The sequence below is a fragment of the Drosophila teissieri genome, chromosome X, assembly GCF_016746235.2.
Source record: "Drosophila teissieri strain GT53w chromosome X, Prin_Dtei_1.1, whole genome shotgun sequence".
Taxonomy (NCBI): Eukaryota; Metazoa; Arthropoda; class Insecta; order Diptera; family Drosophilidae; genus Drosophila; species Drosophila teissieri.
Window position 1 is genome coordinate 20,268,836 of NC_053034.1, and position 20,660 is coordinate 20,289,495.

At 42.8% G+C, this 20,660-nt stretch overlaps 1 protein-coding gene and 1 pseudogene across 1 annotated transcript; both read right to left on the minus strand.

Moving 5' to 3' along the window:
- Nucleotides 1–4,012: 4,012 nt before the first annotated feature.
- Nucleotides 4,013–4,859, minus strand: LOC122623535 (E3 ubiquitin-protein ligase PPP1R11). Its single transcript, XM_043802742.1, has 2 exons — nucleotides 4,101–4,859; nucleotides 4,013–4,032 (listed from the first exon to the last, which is right to left on the minus strand). Exons 1-2 carry the CDS (start codon nucleotides 4,714–4,716, stop codon nucleotides 4,028–4,030), a joined length of 621 nt encoding a protein of 206 aa, XP_043658677.1. The 5' UTR covers nucleotides 4,717–4,859; the 3' UTR covers nucleotides 4,013–4,027.
- An 11,960-nt stretch (nucleotides 4,860–16,819) lies between these two features.
- On the minus strand, nucleotides 16,820–17,429 carry LOC122624291 (annotated as a pseudogene).
- Between the last annotated feature and the right edge of the window lie 3,231 nt (nucleotides 17,430–20,660).

A 20,660-nucleotide genomic window follows, 5' to 3' on the forward strand; every position in this document is an offset into this window, starting at 1 on the left:
CAAAAATTGCTCAAAAGCCTTCAAATGCTTCAAATTGTGATCCATAAATAACAGGGAAAAGCGCCAGAAAGCCCAAGTGATGGGCACAAAGGAAGGAGGCTGCTTTTGTACTTGAATCGATTGTTGGCAATGAAGTCAATTACATAAACGGCAAGGAAAATGAAGAGCGGGCGTTAAATTTGCGAATCATGAGGTAGTCAAATGATACGATGAAGAGCCTGAAATAAAAATATGAGGGATGGGTGATGGGTAATGAGTTTAGATGAAAGGCTGTTATTTTGTTTGGGCAAAATGAAATGAATACATCGTTTATTTTTAAGTAGACTTAAATTGATATCAGAGAAATCGAATGAAATATGCAGTAGGAAGATAGACTTTCAACACGTAATTGAATTTAAAAATTCAAAGACGTAGATTTAATTGAAACGCCCAATAAAAAGGTCTAGAAAGCAGGTGGAAATAAACGGGGAAACAAGTGCTTAGCAAATATTAAAGTGGGTGGCAATATAATTATATTAATTGGTGAGTGAATTAACCAGTCACAAAGAAGGCGGAAGTAAGACGGGAATAAACCCGAGTAGGCAAAGTGACTTGGGGGAAAATCAAACACGGGGTCAGCCGCCAGTCAACACCTGTCACGCCCCCCTGTCCAGCCCCTCGCCGGGTATTCCTCCACTTGCCTGCCAATCTCCAACACCAGAGGGCGTCAAAGTGACGTGTCGTCTGGCTGGCTGGCTGGCTTTTCCCGCTTTCCCGCTTTTCCCTCTTTTTCGGCCCCATTCGTCACTTGCCTCCTTGCCTCCTTGCCACCTTGGCTTCCCTGCATTTACCATTTACCGCGCCTCGCCGAGTCCCCTCTCCTTTTCGGTATGTGAAGCATTTAAAAGTCACTTAAGTGGAAATTAAAAAGAAATTATTCACTTTGGCACAAACGCACATAGCCGTACTCGCACAAACTCGTGCCAGTGTTTTCCCAGCTTCCTTTGCCCCAATTGCTTTTTTATTTTTTCCAGATTTATATTTTTTATTTGCTCCGCTCCGCTCCGTTTGTTTGTTTGTTGTTCGTTGTTTGTTGTTTGCTGTAATTGTTGTGGTCTGCCTCATTATTTGTATCTGGTCAAGGGAAAGCGCTGGAAAAGCGGGTGAAAAGCAGATACCACTCCCCTCTTAAACTCTTAAAAATCCCTGCTCCTCATACACCCCCTTAATTGTGGTTCATTTTGCGAGTCTTTTGAGTTTCGGGTCCTTTGGGCTTGTAGCACATTTTCTACATTTTCCTACATTTAACCACAATATTTTTGTGGAATTGCTCGCAAATTGTTTATTGCTGACCTCAAAGCTATTCGGGGATTATGGCCAACAGAGACAAGGTGTTGGCCATCATTTGCCCTATTTTCTGACCCCCGAGCTGGCTTTGGATTAATTTAAATGGCACTTGGTGAGTGAAATTAGAGCAGAGTTTATGGCACTAACTTGTTGCTCAAGTCGAAAATGGGACTACCCCGATTATATTTCATCTTTCAGTTAATTAAATGATCGTTTTAATTACGGGATTAAAGTAAAATATTAAGCAAACACTTATTTGCTTGCCAATCATTTTGATGAAACACCAAATTTCCATCGGTATCTATTGAGAAAAGCTCCTAAATTTACCAAAAGCTAAGTGAAATTGAAGCGTAAAGAGCTTCTTTATTTGGTTCATGCGTTTGTTCGAGGATGTTTGTATGTATGTCTTCATAATTTGTCCCCTTTTATGCCTTGCATTTGTTTCATGTTCAAAGCAACCATTTTTTGATGTCATCCGCGGCCTCATCAACTTAATCATTGAAGGAGAAGGAACAACTTGCCTTGCACAGATCCTTCGTCCTTTTTCGCAGCGTCCTGCCTAAAACTGAAAAAGCGGAGAAAAGAGCAGAGCGCAGCACAAAAAAGTACAAAAAAAAAGAGGAAAAGAGGGAAAATAAATAATGTGAGAAGAGGAAACATTCAGCTTCGTTGACGGCGACCCATTGACCAAGTTAAAAAGGCAAGAGCTATACGGCATATACTCGTATGGGGATATGGCCACACATGTATGAGTTATGCAAATCATATATATATATCATATATATCACATATATGATATATATGATATATATTTTCCTCTTGCTGCGGAGGCACTTCAAATGCGGCTTGGGGCCGCGGAATCAAGCGCCAAGAGACCTCATAAAAACGGCTAACGCGACTGGCTCACACAGATACGCACTCACACTGGCGCACATATTGAGTTGTGGCTTAATGCCACACAGAGACATACAGAGCCATACAGAGAGACACACACAAGCACACCGACACACACATAGGGGTTCAAAGTTTGGCAGAAGGAGCGCAAAAACCAAAACAGAAATATTTCGCTCCACTTTTTTGTACGGGTTTTTTTTTAATATTTTCTTCCCACAAAATTTGTGTCATGCCATGTGCTCGGGATTGCATAACCCCCTTTTCAGGAGGCCTGCCGCCCCCTCTCACACCCTCACCACGCCCCTGTCAGCCACAGCTTCATTTGGCAACAGAAATATTTCGCAGATTAAACAGGGAATTGAAACTAGACGCGGAGTCGGAACAGCAGCCGTAACTGTGAATTAAGTAAGGTTAAATCGCCGAAATGAATTATGTAATTAAATGTGGAAGGGGTAATTCTGCACAAATAAGCTTAATATAGATCGAATAATTGCATTCAACGTGAACGCAAGGATAAAGAAATAAATTAAATTAAAAGCCTTTAAAACTAGTCCCCACTAGGAGCTGAAAAATGTGTGGCATAAAATAATTTTTATATATTTTTGTAAATATTTTTTCGAAATTATTCTAGTGCGCAATGGAAACTTGAATTGTAAAGATTTCTGGGTAGATCTGCATCTGATATTTCAATTTAAAATAGAGCTGCAAACGCAACTGGAATTAGGGATTAGGATGACAGGGCGACAACCACAAAGCCATCAGCACAGCAACGCTTCCATTTCCCATTTCCCACTTCCCATTTTCCGCCCGCCTCATCGAGTTCCACATTCGCTTCGCTGGCAACTTAAATTTTCCCCCACTCCACACAGTGACGGAGTTCAAATAGAGTGCTGCTTTCAAGAGGGATTTCGCATGGGGGTGTGGGGCTGCCATTCAAAGGGGGTTTCCCCCTTGCGAGCATCTCTGCTGCACTGCATCCACGGCAAAAAGTTCATTAATCTAGTTACAAGTTCGCGCAGACAGTTCGCATAATCAATCAATAGACACACGATGGCGCTTCCTCGGCGGGGGAAAGGATATTCTGGGGCGTAAACATGTTGAAAACCTACCCCCCTCCCCCTCCGCAGGACACCACTGTATAGGTAGGCGTGACTGCTGGAGAAGGCGCGGCGGGGCGGGGCGGGGCGTGTGACAGTTTTTTGCGGTTTTCTGCCCGCTGAGTGACAGGAACAGGATAGCATTTTCTAAGCGGGCTTTCTTCGGCTTGCCGCCGCCTGGGAAAACTGCTAGAGAAACAGTGAAAGATGTGGCGTGAAAAAATTAATTAAGTTAGAACACTGTCCATAAAGATCAGGGAACAAGAGCACTTTCTGGACTCTTGCGCGAGATATACATATATGTACATATGTGTTTGAACGGATTCATATGACTTGAATATAGCAAAACCATTACAATTGTAATATGTTTCCAAAAAAACAGCAGCACTTGCTCTACGACTTCCTTAAATTTCGTAAAAGGTATTGCATCAGATTTAGAACCTCTGCTGAACTTAACATATTTAAGTGATCTTTCTGATCTTATCTCTGTGAGTAAAGCCCATATGTTGCATCTCGCGTACAAGTTGAGAGTTATTTTCACTGAGCGAGTTATCCTTGAAGAACGAGCAAAGTTATTAAACCTCGTGCTGGAAAACTAAATATATCTATTTAAAGGAGATCATCATTTCCAGAGATACAAAACTTTATCCACACTGTTCGCCTTGACAGCTATTTTTCGCTCTTTGGTTACTAAAATGGAAATCGGACACTTACACTTACGATAATATAATTTAAATAAATTACTTCGAAGTGGAAATTTGTATTATTTTTTTTCTGGCTTACACTGAGGATAATTGGATGTTTTAACAGTCTTCTCGTTTAAAAGCTGTGAAGGGCTTTCAGCATCAACTGCCGGTTTCTCCTCCTCTTCGGCCTGTTTATCGTCCTTGTGCTGTGCGATCTCTTCGATAGGCGGTCGATTATTCCGATTATGCCGATTACTGCGTAGACGATGGTGATGGTGACAGCAGCTGCACCCGCTCTGCTGCTCCTGCCTGCGCTGCTTCTCCAGGCGATTGCGAGCTCGCACCTCCGGATGACCGAAACAGTGTTCGCACTCGTCGTCCGTGGAGGACGAGCTCTCGCCGAAAGGATGCGGCTTTCGATAGATGCAGCAGCACTTCGACTTGCGCCGATTCATGTGCTCGTTATCGATAACGCCGGCATGGAAGCCGACGTGCCGCTCGGTCGGCGCCCTCTGCTGCGCCAATCGGAGGCGGAGCAGACAGGGCGTGGCTGGGGCTGGCTGCACGGAGGTTTCGCTGCTTACCGCCGAACTGAATCCGGAATCGGTTTCCAATGCCCCGGGAAACGTCTGGATTGTCGTCGTCGCCCTTCTTGGCTCCTTGGACTCCGTCTGACCATCGACCATCGATACCTCGAAGTTCGACTGATCCATAGCGACAATAACAGAAGTGAACGCTTCGAAATTTAGAGGTGTAAAAAATAGCCCAATTTACAAGTTTTTAGACCAAACTTCGCTCTGTTTTGTACAAAAATTTGATGTAAACTGAGTGGCAGACAAGTTGTGTTCCCCAGCACGATAACTTTAGAAGAGCCTTTGTGATCTTAACTTTGGTTTGCATAACTATATTAAAAATGTTCTTTAGTAAAGCAAGTTTTGCACCACAGGATTTAATTCATTTTCGGAAACTTGTCAGGTGCTATATGAAAATGTTATTACCTTATTTATTGTATTACATTAATATTCCATATGTTCCAATCTTCATTTTAATACTGCACCCGATGTATTCCTATTTTACACCAACAGCGCTGTTCAAGACGATATTTAAATTACAGCTTGTGAAATGCGAGAATCGATGGGTGTTGCGGCAGCCTGTGAGCCACCAAGTTTGCTGACCTCTTGCCTTTCGTTCCCTCTCTTTCTCCGCCTGCTCACCCGTCGCACCCGTCTCGCTCTCCACTCGTCTGCCCCTCTCTTTCTGGCTGTCTCGTCTCCAGCTTTAGCCGCAGTCATTTTGGCTGCCAAAACTTGTGCACGATTTACGTCAATTGGACAAGCGCCAGGACACGCCTTAACCCCGCAGTGCCCCCGTCCCATTTAACCCGCAGCATTGCGCCCCACCACCCACTGGTCCACCCCACTCCGCACTCCGCACTCTCCACTCTCCGTTCCCGCAGCAAACAGTTTCCCAATTCCCAGAGCAGCTCCTTTGCCAGGCTCCATGTTTACCTAAAATGCAATCCTCCTTGCCCGGTGCAGTTTTGCATTTATTATTGGTGGAGTGGGTGAGAAGTGGGAGGGGGTGGTTGGCGGCTTGGAAAAGCCATTTTCCATTTTACTTTACCACTTTTGCCTTTGAAAAGTGCACAAAAAATCCGCCCTTCCCTCATGTATATATATGCATATACATACATATATATATATATATATATATGTGTTTATTTTTTTTATTTACGCATGGCAAATAAATGTTGAAAATAATATGATGGCTGCTGTGCTGTGGGGTTAAGGAACTTTTTGCCAACTTCGTTTTCGTTTTCTTGGCTTTCGGTTTTCCAGTTTTCCTCTAGTTTTTCTTTTTTTTTTTGTATTTTGTAGTATTTTTTAGCTTTTTTATTCTGGTGGCCTCGTGTTTTTCACTTCTTGTCTGCGTTTATCTGGCATTAGAAGCAAGAAAAATTATGTTTGCGGGCGAAAAAAGTGGTGTTTTGTCTGCTCTGCGGCAGATAATAAAAACGAAGCCGCAGCGCTCAAAATGGGAACAGAGCCCAGCCAAAGACCCTGAATGAAAAATTATGCTCAATGCTGTTTGAATAGTTACGCTTTCCCCGCCCCCCGCCCTCCGTGCGGCAGGAGGGCGTGGCCTGAGGTTCAAGTGCAACGCACAGAGGGAAATCGAGGTGCAGCGAGTTTCCATTTGGTTGTTTGCCATTAAAATGTGGCTCTAATTGATTGAGTAAGCGGGTTACTTCTTTTCTTTTCTTGTTTTGCACCATTTTCTGACTTTGTGCTCAGCTGAGTTTTTTTTATCCAATAGAAAAATTTGTTGCATCACTTAGTGTTACAAAATTGCCAATTGCTTACTACATTTTGGCTACTACTACAATAGAACTCAACAACTAATGGGACACAGAATGCAACCGCATTGACTTGCAGAAATTTTAGTTTCAAATCAGCTTTGTTGTTGGCTAAAATGTATTTTTCACTCATATTTGCAACATTCAATCTCGTGGCCAAAACATTTACACCCTTATCCTTAATCCTTAACCGTTTGTGGAGCGTGGGATTTTTACTGATGGCACTTGTCGCGACACCCAGTTGGGGAATCACCTAAAACTATTTGCAGACCATTGGACTAAACACTTGGCGGCTGCTCTTCACGCACTTAACGGTCAAATAAAAGTTGCCGGTGGGCGGTAAGGCGGAAAAGCAGGAAAAGCAGGGAAAGCAGGGAAAGCAGGAAAAGGTGGAATGGCGTTATTTCCAAGGAAACCCAAATCCTCGAGCGCCTGTGGCCATAACTTTCTTTCTGTGAGCCATTGAAATGAAATCTAAAATTCATTACGCATTTTATGCGTCAAAAGGAGATTGGGGATTGGGATTGGGTCTGGCCGAGGAGGGGAGGGGAGGGGAGGTGGTGTTGAGCACGGAAGTAGTAGCTGGGCGGCACATAATGAGGCGCGTGTCTGGCCTGAGCCTGCCCCATGCCACAAATGGCATTTATGTCCCAATGGAGACACGCACAAAATGCGACGACAGCAACGCCTTCGACTGTCTCCTGTTCTGCTCGCCCCTCCTCCGCATTTTCCTGCACGCCCATCTGCGCGGGAAATTCACCCGCCGGAATTGTGAGCTCAAGCGTCCGTGTCTCCTTTGTCGCTGGTGTGGTTGTCTTTGGGGAATAAGATGAATTACATGCTACTTCAGGCAGCCTCCTCCTCCTCCTCGTGCTCCTGCTCCTGCTCCAGCTCCTTTGAAAGTCCCTATCGCCGCTCGGCACTCTTCGGCCTCCGCATGCAAAATCATGCAGATAACGCACAAAAAGGTACCAGAAACTAAATCCCCAAGCGCATAGTTGCGCAGCAGGAAGTACCTCTAAAAACAGTGGAGCTTGGGCTCTAAGAAATATGAGAAAAAAGCAAAAAACCTCAGTAAAGAAAGTATGCAGAGGAGAAGAATTGCGAATGGGAAACTCACAGGTACAATAAGAGAAGACTAAAAGACGCTTGCCTAATTTATTTGTACAAAAACATACCTTTTCCAGAAATTTTAGCTTGTCTATAAAATATATATGGTGACCTTGTTTGGTGAAGTGACCATGCAACGATCTCTTCAGCCATATTTAGGCTATTAATGTAAGGCACATGGAAATGCCTAAACTTTAGACTGCAAACGCCATTCTTTTAAAGACTGCACTCAATATCATCTAAGTTGGCAGAAGAAAAATGCTTCTAAAAGATATTCGACAGTAACACAATTTGCAGGCCCAGTTCCTGCGCTGAAACCGATCCATCCATCCAGCTGCTGCCCCATGCTATTCGAAATTTATGGAAATTTCCATTTAACAATTTCCGCCTTGCATCGAAAGCAGTGTAAGCGACCAAAAGGAAGACAGAGAGCGAAATCAACCGCACGGAAATCATGTCTACGCATCATTCTTTGTGCTATTACTCTACTAGTCTCTACTAGACTCCCCTTTTCCGCACCATAGTGTATTTCTTTTTCCTTTTATTTTTTGCCATTCCTCCTGTATTGTATTTGCTTTCGGTGTGTGTGTGATTTTGCGAGGCTGTGTGGAAATGTGTGATAAGCAGTTTCCGCTGGGGAATAGACCACACACATATATATACTCAGTGGCAATACACGTATATACATATGTACAAACATATATGTATGTATGTGGCGTGGTGTGCGAAGATAGTTCTATGAATGCCTCGGCTGCGTCCTTTTCCTTATTATTGGCGTCAAACTGTCCAGCACGAGATGCCCGCCCACATATAGAAAAATATTTTAGAGAATTCTCTAACCCATTTTAAATATTTTACGTATTGTACAAAATATATGCTTATTTTCGCAAGATATGTACTATCGTTTGACATCTCTGCTAATTAGCAAGGTATTTAATTGAACTCCGCCAAACAAACAACATAAAGATATACCCTATTGAAGAATACTTATTGAGATTAATCCTAATTTGTTTGAACTTTACTATAAAATCAGAATGAGGCGGGTATTTTTTTCAAGTGCAGGGATGGCAAAAACATTTTTTCCGTAGGCCAACAAAAAAGAAGGCAAGGATTTCGAATTGAGGCACATTTCATAGTTAAGGCGGAAAGGGGAGGGGAAAGGGGCAGCGGAAGCTGTGGCTACTAATGCAAATATAATGGCAAATGTTTCGGAAATATATTTCACAGATAAAATTGATAAAGAAGACGCCGCCGCCGCCCTTAATCCACCCTCAGAAAATCTATTGTATGCGGCGGCAAGCGGAAAACTATTTGCTCGCATTTTGCCACACTTTTCTTTTCCCTATTATCCAGCATCCACAAATGATGGCCACAAAAAGGAAAACATCTGAAAGCCCACTCCTCACTTGGGATTTCCAAAGTCCTTTGTATGCCTCTGCCTTTCCTGCCATTGCTTTCTTATCTGCCAATCTATAACTCTCATCACTTTAAAGTTCTGCGCAGACAGGCGAAATCTGTTTTTAAATTTTAAATGTAAACAGAAACACAATCTTTTGCAAAACTAATTTTTATTTTATCTAATGAAAACAGCTGAAAGTAGCTGAAAGTCACTTCTAAAACTTAAATAAATTCCACACCTTCCTTAGCTTAACAAATTGCATATTCCGCTAATATGAACAAATAAACAGAGTGAGACATCGTTGGGACTTCAGTTGCCCCTTGACCATTTACATTTGCCGCCACTTTATCTCACTTTCAACATCTCCATTCGACTTGCCAAGCTCACTTGCCACTTCCCACTTCGCCACTTATTTGTACCCTCCACAATAAATGTCAATTTTGCACTGCTCTCAATCAAATAAGTTTGCTGCTGCTGTTGCTGTTGAAAGTTCAGTTCAGACTTCCTTTCGCCCGCTGAGATCCTTTCAATTTCCTTTATTTGTCCGAGCTTAAGCTCCAGCTAATTTCTGTCTCTTTCTCCACTTCCACTTCCTTGGCTCACTCAAACTATTTTTATGATTCTTGAGCTTAAGTAATCGAAATAAATAAAACGGAATCTGTGTCACAGATTTTCTGCCATCTGGCCGAGCAAAATGTAAACAAAATAAATACAAGAATGGCAATGGGAATGGGAACAAGAACGAGGACGAGAACGAGAACGAGATGAAGCCGTTGACAATGGTATTCCCTATGGACTGGGAGCTCGTTGGGCTGCATCCAACCATTTGTCAGTTTCCCTTAGTGGAGCAAGGAAAAAATCTAATATAAATTCCATTACAATTATATAAATTTCACTTAAGTTTGCAATAATTTGAAAGCCCGACTTGCGACAGAAACGAGTTGAGCGAGGGAGTACTGTACTGAGCAGCAGGCAGCAAAAAAGGGCGGAATAGAGGGGAAAACGGTGGGTGGGTGGGGGACAGCTAAAGAAATGCATCATAAATTTTCATGTTGCTCTCGCGATTTTCCATTGTGCTTCACTGGAGAGTGGCGAGCAATGGACATAAAAAGCCAAGCCCAAGACAGCGGCAACTTTCAACTGGAGTAGCAGTAACTGGAGCTGCTGCCTAGTAGGTGGGTACACAGGTAGAAACTATTCAAATAAAAACACTTTAAATTGTGCCCTGGGCTTCTCCCACATCAATATATGGGCTGTAAGAATGATTACATATTCAGTACGTGCTGGGATTGGGAATATGTTGGACATCTGGTCACACATCCTATCAAAGTGAAACTCTGGCTTCCGGCACTTTAATAGAACAGAATATACTCGTACTTCCATAGAACGACTTCTAAAAATGATGGTTAGATTCTCGTACTTTCTCGCAGTGCACTCATTGGTGCTCTAGTGCCGAGGCAGCAATTCTGTGTCCAGCCATAAAGCAGCAAACACAAAAAATGGGGGAAAATGCAATACAATTTCATTTTATGCAAGAAACAACGCTGGCGGAAAGCAGGAGGAAAAGCTCGCTTTTTGGTGAAAAATTGTAAATTCCCATTAGAATTGCGCCGGCGGTGCGGGGAAACGCATCATGAAGGAAGGAAGAAAGTAAGCCGAGGAAATGAAATGAAACCAAAAATAAAAAAACACAAAACACAAAATAAAACGAGAAAGAGAAGCGGACTCTGAGGAGATGGAAGAGGGTAAGTAGGTGAGTGTGTGGCATGTTACATGCATAAATAAATAACCAAAAAATTGCTAGAGGCAGCAGCAAATGATGTGGGAAATAAAAATAATTCCACTTGAAGGAGCCAAAATGTAGCAAGATTTTTCGGAAGGCCCTAAAAGAGTTCTGCAAATTGAAGAACAGGTAGCCAAATGAAAAAGATGGTCAAAGTGCAAAGGCATTAACCAAATCCACGAAATTTACAATAATGTGTGCACTTGCTGCTTTTGCTGCCAATTGTGTTCCATTTATTGAAGGCGGCATTGCAAATATATATTTATAAGTACAGATAGTACAGACACAAATATCCCTAATTTTTATTAAATTGAATATTATAAAATATTAGCGTAATCCAAGTTATGCATTTTCGTAGTTTTTCTACACCTTAACCATTCATTTTGAAAGTTATGGTGCAGAAAAGGGCAAGACCATTTTAGAGTGTGTATATTACTTTGGTTTATTATTTTCAGCTGTTTTTGGTTTTCCTTGAATTTTCCTTTTCCACACATGTCCCACTGTGCGTCCAGGCAAAAGGCGGCGAGTTCAAAATGCACCTGGCAAAGTGCCTCCGCTGAGCTTAAAAGAAATGACTTCTTGTTCCGCCTGCAGTTGCCCCTCCTCCAGCTTTCCTCGCCATATTTCAAGAGTTCCTTTTTTGTCCTTATAAATGTTTTTTTTTTCTATTTTCTTAGGTGTTTTCTTCATTCTGTTTTCTGTTTTTATTTTTTTTTTTTGGTGCAAACGAAGTTTACGCGTGCTGATGCAGATAATGACAGCCAGCCAGTCGGAGAAGAGGGGAGAAGTGTGGATGGGATGTGGATGTGGATGCGAATCTGGATCTCTGGATCCATGGAGATGGTCGGACGTTGTCTGTCTTTTGGAAAACTCTTACCTATTAGGAGCACATACACGGGCGAGGACTTCCTGCACCTGTCCCTTGGAACTTCGCCGGGCACCGAGCAATTAGAGAGAAAGCATCGGCAGGATAAGGATAAGGATAAGGATAGCGAAACCAGGCTAAAAGGAAAAGGTCCAACGACCTGAAATCTTTTCTCAGCTCCATCTTCAGGCCATAATTGCTTGGCAAGTTAATAAGTGGCAAGTCAAAAAGCTTATCCCCTGGACCCAGAACCCAGAACCCCCTCGCACTTATTTCTTCCCATTTCCCCAAAGAACCGCCACACACACAGCCATACACCCAAACACAGCCACACACACCCATACACATGCACACTCGAGTGGCAAGTTGCATTCCATTGCAGCTGAGAGCCAGGAAAATGCTCGGCTTTTTGCTACAGCTCAGGCATTTTAATTAGCGCATTACCAGCGAAAGGCGACGGGCGGCAAGGCGGTGAGGCGGTAAGGCGAACCTCTCGACAATCGACAAACCCAGCTCTCGACACCAATTTTTTTATGGCCAGATGTATGTGCGATATGGAAACACAGGGCACAGTGCGTTGCAGACACTTGGGAATTTCACAACTAGGTATTCGAGAGCAGACAAACTGTCTTCAAGATTTAAAACTAACTAAACGCACTTAGCCTTTAGCTAAATCCTATTTCTATCTATATATATTGGAACATTATAACATATTTATCGGCTTTGTCTGTAAATAAGGTTTTTTTGATATATGTACGTATGTAAATGAGTTGTTTAATAGTTTGTGAGTACTTCTGGCCTTTCCCAAGCGATTTCTCACTGTCAACCGAACTCCCTCGCCGTTCTGCATTATAAAGCCAATCCCCATCAAACTGAAAGTTGATGGGAAATAAGGAAAGCAAGACGCCAAATTCGAAGTCAACTTGCCAATCAATGTTCGCAGGGGCGATAAACGAATGCTGTTGCAGTTTTTCACGGGGCAAACTTCCTGCAGATCGAGTCCTTGGACCATGTCCAATAAGGAGCAGAAAAAAGTGTCCTTTTGTCAGGTGTCGCACAGCCCACCGGGTGCCGAAGTATAAATGATGTTGCAACTGCCACTTGGGGCGCTCAAAAAGGTGGAATAATATTGAGGATTTGCCTTCTCGCCTGCAAATCAATTTCAATTCCACTTTCTTATTTAACATTTTGATTAATGCAAGCAGCAGTCGAATATGCAAAGTTTGCGGACAGTTTTTCCTGCACTTTTTCGCAATTTTTTCGCACTTTCCTCGCTCTTTGCTTTTCGCTTTTCCCTCGACAATGGCGGCCACTTGACACATGCTTAAGCACACACCCCCGGACATGCGGATAAGGCGTTGCCACATCTGCTCCCGTTTGCCGTTTGCCGTTTGGCTTTTTGCAAAGCCAAATGTTGTCAAATAATATTTACCCAGCCACACACACAGGGGAAATATCCTGCATATTGCATATTGCATACTCGTTTGTGTGGCCAAGGAGCTTCGCCAAGTGTGGCATAGAAGTTCAGAGTGTTGCAAGTCCGTAGAAGGAAAAATATTAGTGAAAAACCCAGAAACCGTCGGGGAAAAATGAGACCGAAGCTGTTGAAAGGGCTAACAGATATACGAGGGAATAGCTCTGCTAATTTCCTATATTCTACATGCGCACTTTAACATCGTTTTTTGAGTCCTAGGCCTCTAAAGGTTTGTTGCCTAATTTTCTAAATATTTTAATGATGTATATTGCAGCACTGGCCGTTTGTCCGTCCGTTTGTCAGTCCGTCTATCTGTCCGTATGGAAGGGCTAACAGATATACGAAGGAACAGCTCTGCTAATTTCCTATATTCTACATGCTTACTTTAACTTCGTTTTTCAGTCCTAGGCCTCTAAAGGTTTGTTGCCTAATTTTTAAAATATTTTAATGATGCATATTGCAGCACTGGCCGTTTGTCCGTCCGTTTGTCAGTCCGTCTATCTGTCCGTATGGCATCGAAACATTAGGAACTATGAGAAATAGTGTTGTGTGGCGCTTATGCAGTGCCAATTGGTTCAAAACTATTGAAACGCGTTTAAATTGTTAAATTTAATTACTTTTACTTGTCAATACTTATTTATATGCCGAATCATAATTCGTTTAAGTAATTTATAATAACAATAAATTATAATAATTTAATTAAAGTTCTATTGATACAAATATAAACTACATTTATTTTATATTGAAGCCCGAATTAAAAGGATTAAAACTGCTGGCCCAGCAGCCATTGAAACTTCAACAATTGCGCTAGAATCGTGCACATTTTGTCCACCTCACTATATAAAATGATATGTATGTATATATATATGTATATATATTAGAGTGTTTGTATACTTCTCTGGATTCCTCGGGGAATTAGCATCTTACCCCGTTCAAGAGGACCGGCGACCCCCGTGGAGTGGCAAGCTTCGAATTACACGCCTCGCCAGTCCGTCCGGGAGAAAACTTAACGAAAATAAATAGAATCTACGTACATATATAAGGGACATTGGAGCGTAACAGTTTTCGCCGGCAAGAGGAAAAGCGGCGACATGTTCAATCTGTCCAAGTCACGGCGTCTGCGTCCGTCCCTTCCAATCTCAACTTTATCGGCAATAATTCTCAACTGTCCGTTTATGTCTCCATTTCCCCTGGTCCCGAAAAGTATATAATATATATCTATATATATTTGTATTTAATATCGGGAGACAGACAAACAATCATATCGAGCTATTTACGGCAGCCAGCCAGAGACCAGAATCAGAACCAAAACCAGAACCAGAACCAGAACCGTAAAAGATACAATTCATAAAGCCGAAAGACAAAAGTTAGACAAAACACTTTGCCAAAGAGACGTGGTGGAAAAGCGTTTTATAGATAGCCGAATCGGGCAACACCCACATACATGTCCTGGTGGTAAGGAAAACTTTTGTGTTGGTCCTTTGTTGTTTGTATTTTGTTTAGATGGCATAAATTAGATACGTGCCCGCCCAAGTCCAGGACATCGGGACATCCCGCCAAATCCTTCTCTTTCCTCGATTGTTTGAGCTTTAAACAAACAAAGGCGGCGATGGAAGGGATAAATGGGGTTGTGCTGGGTTGGGATGGGATGGGAATGGGTGGATGGTGGTCGTTGGGATACACGGTGTCACAGATTATGTCCTGCTGGTCCTTTGGTCATCATAACAGTGCGCCAGCATATATTTGCCCTCAACTTGGCGGCCGGCAAAAACTGCAAATTGCAGTTTGGACTGGCCAAACAATTTTCTGATTAATTTCAAGTTTTGTGTAAACTGTTGAAACATTCCAAAACGCTGATGATGATCATCATGATGACGATGATGATGATGATGATGGCGATGATGGTGATGCCCTCTTATGTGTGCCCCGAAAATTGTGCTTTCCTCGGCTTTCCCAAATTCCCGTTGGCCTTTTTGCGCCGACAGCCAAATGAAAAGTTTTCCCCTCTTCACTGAATGGCTGAGCAAACTGCGAGCGAGGGAGCAAGATCTAAATAAATAATTAGTTCGCATTTATTTCATTAGACAAACCGGAATGCCGAGCCAAAAACTTTTGCGGATAACTAAAGACCCTAAATGGGTGCCAAGAAAATGACTTTGGAAACATGTGTGCTCAAATGTCCCACTCCCGTAATTTGTCTTAAAAACCCCGCTTTTCCACTAGCGTATTTGTTGCTTGAAGTCTCAGTTTTTCCAGAAAGCTTCTTTCACCGCCAAATTGCAATCCCTGTTAGGGATTAAGGGAAAGCAAACACATGTCATACTCGTACATTTTGGTATAGAGAGCTTTGGAAATGTACTCGTACTCATAATTCCATGGTTTTCAGTTTGCTAATTGAATTGAATTGATTGGTTTTTCTCAAATTGAGCTCATTAAACCTCTGCTGACTTGAGGAATTTGCAAGTCACCTTAAGTCTTCATTATCCCATCATCTAATTAATCCGCCTTAATCTCCTTCAATTATCCTTTTTGATCATCTGGCATTCAAAGGAAATCCCATGCTCACTGCTCTGGTTTTATTTTGCCTCATTTTCCATTTGACAAATGCCACGCCCCCTCTGCCTTCTGCCTTTTCCATACCCAGCTCGTTCCCACTGATGAAACTTTCAATTAGCGCCAAGTGTAAAATGGAGCAGCGGTGGCATCATTTTCATCAAATTACCAGTGACACCAACACAACCGATTCCCTGGCGCCCCTCCCCCTACCCCTCCCCCACCACCATGCGCTCCCTCTGGGCGGATGCCACGCCCCCAGCACTTCCTCTCCCCGCCCCCGCCCCCGCAGCGTGTTCATCTTTCCGTTGCCACGGTTTTAGCCATTTTCATTTCTGGTCGACGATGACACAAAATGTCGGTCACTTGCGGCTTACCCCAAACCATTCACTTGCCACGCCCCCTCCTCCTCCTCCTCCCACTCCACCTTCTTTTCCAAAGCCCCTGCCACCGGTCTTAGCCCTCCCCCTGCCCCTCCCCATCATCCACAGCACTTGCCCCGCACTTCAGTGTGCTCAATTTGTAGAATGCTGCAAATAGCCAGGAAAATTACCTCATGCGCATTTTCTTATTACAGAAATGTGCATAAGAAAATGGACGTAATGAAAAAATCTGAATAACAACAACAAGAAACCAGTGGGTGGTGGATGGTGGGTTGTGTTTTGTGGGTGGTCGGAGGTGAGGAAGGGAGGGAATGGTGTCGGAAAACGCTGTGAGGGAAAATAGTCGAAGTGAAAAATACCTGTTGGGAATTCAACGGAAATGAAACAATTTATTTTGAAATATTCAAATGAAATTAATGGGATTTTCCGAGCGAGAATATAAAACAATTAGTTATGCATTAAAAGCAGAAATGCAAAAAAGTTACGTACAAAATAAATCATATTCCCAATAATTCGATAAATATTAAATACAGAAGTCAATTGAAAGTTGTCTTTTCGTATTACTGAAAATAATAAATCAACATTTAAAATTGGAAAAGTCTTTAAATTAGAAATGCGAAATAGGCAAAAGTTTAAAGATAAAAACAAGTACTAAAATCAGAAAGACTCATTTAAGAAAACAACGGAAAATAAAAATAAATAAAAATTTAAAGCGACTAGAAAAGGAATGGTGATCAAATATTCACTGAAAAAGTGAAGCCGAGCAAAAAATGCGAATAAACGAGAAATGCAATGGAATGGAACGGAACAGAGGAAAAGTCACCTGCCTGCATTGCATTTTCATTTTCCACGCTGCTTTTCCCGTTTTTTTGTTTTTTTTTTTGCATTCCCCCCTCGGGAACAACGGGCTGCAAATTGAAAATACCAAGGCGTAAAAAACAGGACAACAAAATGGGGAATCTGGAGACAAGGAACAAACGGAATGCAAATGACGCAAAAATGGAAATGGATGGAAATTGAAAACCTGAGGGCAACGTGGCCAGGGAGACGAGGAAGGGGGGGGGGGGGCAAAATGAAAAATAATTAGCGCAATTAATGACCACGTAATTAGCGCTTCAAATCTATCCTTCTCCCTCGCTCTGTGCGCTCTGCACGCTCTGCATCTTGCCATCCTTTTCGGCCACAATGTGTGCAGTGGCACGTAAAGTGTAACCCACACCTCCCCCCTCTCCACCCACCATTTTCCACCCACTTTCCCCCCGGGATTCGCATCAGGACCCCCCGCACCGCCACCTTCATTAATAGTTCGCTGTGGCTACGTTTGATAACTCTATCGCGGTCCGGTTGCCACTGATTTTCCTTTTTCCCACTTTTCCCACTTTTCCGACTTTTCCATTTGCCCACAGAGAGGGAGAGACTGGGAGCAGGAGTGAAGAAGAGTGGTTGAAAGTGGAAAGCAGATCCCAACGACACGCTAATGAATGCACGATGGCCCCGTTTCATTTTCCAAAAGGGGTTTCCATCGGAAATGCAACTCTGTCATGGCATTTCTTCATCAGCATTTGAGGTTAGCGGAAAATCCGCGCAGATCAGCGGGGAAAAGCGTGCAAATGGACGGCGGCTAATTAAAAATGGCCTTTGATTAGGCCAAAATTTTAAATTAACATTAGTGCGCGCTCGCAAGCGCCGTTTTAGCCAACGAGCAGCGGAAAAAAACTGCAATTCATATGGCTTTCTGGGAAATGGAAAAGCTTAGTCAGGCTGCAAGTTAAAAGATTTTAAAAAGATTGATCTATTGCTTTACTTACAAAAGCTTAAGGAACTGTATAATTTGTTTTTATGTCGTAATATATATATTCAAAAATATTCTGGTAAAAATAGTTGTGAGTGAAGTAAAACAAATGTGTAAGCAACTCCTTAGGAAATTCCAAATAATCCCAACTTGCTACACAGCGCAAATGCCCCCGATTGCCTGGCTTTCGAACAACTCAAAAATTCATTGTCTGCACATGGTGCCCAGGATCTCTCGCCGCAGGACCTCCTGGGAAAGTGGGTAGGTGGGGGATGGGGAGGGAAAGTCCTTTTGCTGGTTGGCGAATGAAAAACGAAAAACTGTCATCATGTGACGGGAATCAATCTAAAGTCATTTTATAACCCGAAAAGTCATAAATCTAACTTTAATGTTTTAAACGTGACTGCGGCACGAGCTTCCCGGACCACGCCCTCACCACCCTCGCCGCCCTCGCCGCCCACATTGCCTACATATGTAACGATGTGTGGGACAGAGAGGGAAACATCTCCGGCATTGAAATTGGAAAAGTAAAACAAGCAAATGAATGTATTTCCGTTTGGGATTTTTCACTTTCCGGCTTTGGAGAAGGAAGTCGAGGAAAAGCTGTGACGGTGTGGGCGGTATGGGCGGTTGGGCGGTGTTTTCCGCAGTCGCCAATGGGGGCGTGTCCATAGAGTGGGGAAAACACTATAAATGACAAAACGAATTCAGGGAGAAGTCGTCGAGCTGAGACAGGAAAATAGATAGAAAATTTTATTAAATGGGCATCAAAACTATTTGGCGTGTCCTGCTCAAGAGGCGTGCAAGGGGTCCTGGCGAAGCAGGAGGATTGCCCCACCATCCCTTCCCGCAATCCCCCCAGCTTAATTCATGGGCCAAATGGCGTAGCATACTTACGTGCGCCACACATAAAATTCAAGCACCGCATGCGGTCAACGAAGGTGAACAGCCGCTGGAGAGGAGAGAGGGAGAGGGCCATACACGGAAAGAGATGGCAAGAGACAGTGCGGGATGCCTGGGCAATGTGTGACAGGATTAATTAAGTGGCGGCCATGGAATCGTGTCCATAACGAATTGTGAGATTAATATGGCCGGCCAAAGAAGAATGGGCAGAGCTGCAGGAGATTACGCCTTAAAGAGCACAGATCTTAAAGATTTGCTTGACTCACCGAAAAGTTACCTTACTAGATAAAACCCACTAAGATGGTGCAGAAAATAGACCGAAATTTCAATTCCATATGTGCGGAATCGAACAAGCATTAAGATTTCGATTTAGTGACTGGTTTAACAAGACCATTTTATAGATGTTTTAAAGCTTTGATTTTTACTCAAACTCCCGTAGAAACTAAAAACACTAAAAACCTGCATAAAAAACTTAAATTGAGGTCAAAGTGATGGCATGCCCCACGGCTTTTCCGGGGCTCTCGCCGGGTTATCTGCTTTATGGCGTTTATCGCAAATTAACTATCGCTTGAAATAATCCGCTTTATTGTGTGTAGAAATCGTTTATGCAATGCGAGTGTCCTTTTACTGCCCATAATTTCGAGGATAAAAAATTGCACTCACTCTGCGAACTCTTCTGCGCAAATTGCGTAGCGATTGTATAACGTTTGGCCAAAAAACCAAATCGAATATGCCCATTTTGGCCAAATCCGATGGCCATCAAAGTATAATAACCAACAAACCGAAATCACATTTACAGATATAGATTTTACCGAAATTTATCGCCCCTGGGGGAACGGGAAGGGGAACGGGAACCGGAATATATATTCTTTGCTGTGTGTGTGTGCTCATGTGTGTGTAATTTAATCAATAAGAAAATCGTCTTTTCACTTACATACACATCATTACATTTGGGCGCATAAATTGATGATGCTCCGGGGGGAAATTTACGTGGGCTTACCTGCAAAAGTCGAAGGGAAATGGGGAAAAGTTTGTAAAATGTAGTAAGCAATTTGCGGCATAAAATGGTACGTTTATTAAAGATTTTCAGGATTTTCCCTAAGCGATATAAACCCAAGTCGTTATTTTTTAAGGATTATACGCATAAGGATTATACCATAGGGATTATACCATATAAGGATTGTAATTAACTAAATATTATTGTGAAGTGACTCGGATGGAGTAAGTAAGCGCATCCTTTGCCACTTTGCCACTTTTCCACTTTTTTGCTTACTGTATTTTCTAAGCACGACTTGGTCTGAGGAATGTCCAACCGACAACCACCTTACACTCCCGAAACCCACTGTACACGTGCATATTCGCATCTCATTTTAAATTCAATTTGCGGTCGAGTGTGAGATTTTTGCCATTGTGCCGAGATGGACGCACGTGCGACAATTGTTTGAGCTGTTTAATCACAGTGCGGTTGGATTTACCCGGTTCAGTTCGGTGCGAATCGGTTTGGGTTTTGGGTTTGGGGCTTGGGGTTTGGAGTTTGGGGTTTTGATGCCGGCTTTCGGGTCATATTTAATTCATTTTATTATTATGGTTATGGTCCTTGTTGCGGGATTGTCGAGAAGGAAATGGTTATGGTTATTGGACCGGAGTTCGGAGTTCGGGGGCGGAAACTAAGCACAATTTATAATGTTGGCGAGAATTTTCCAATTTAACAAACAATTCAATTAATGCAAATTACAATAGGAATCGGCACTAATGAATATTTTATGGCGAAACTAATTTCATTTTCATACATATAATGCGGACATCGCAGCAGCTGGGCATCGATTGTAAATTGTTTACACGCCGCGGGGCCCATAAAATGATGAAATCAACTCCGCCCTCCGTCCTGCGCCCCTCACCCTTCTGAAACCTCCGCTTATAATTGCCACAAATGTGGCGACGACAACAAAAACCCACAAAAGGGGTGAAATGATACACTCCCAGTGCCCACGCTCGCTGAGGTTCTCGAGGTCCTGCCACACAATGGAAATTGGTAAATG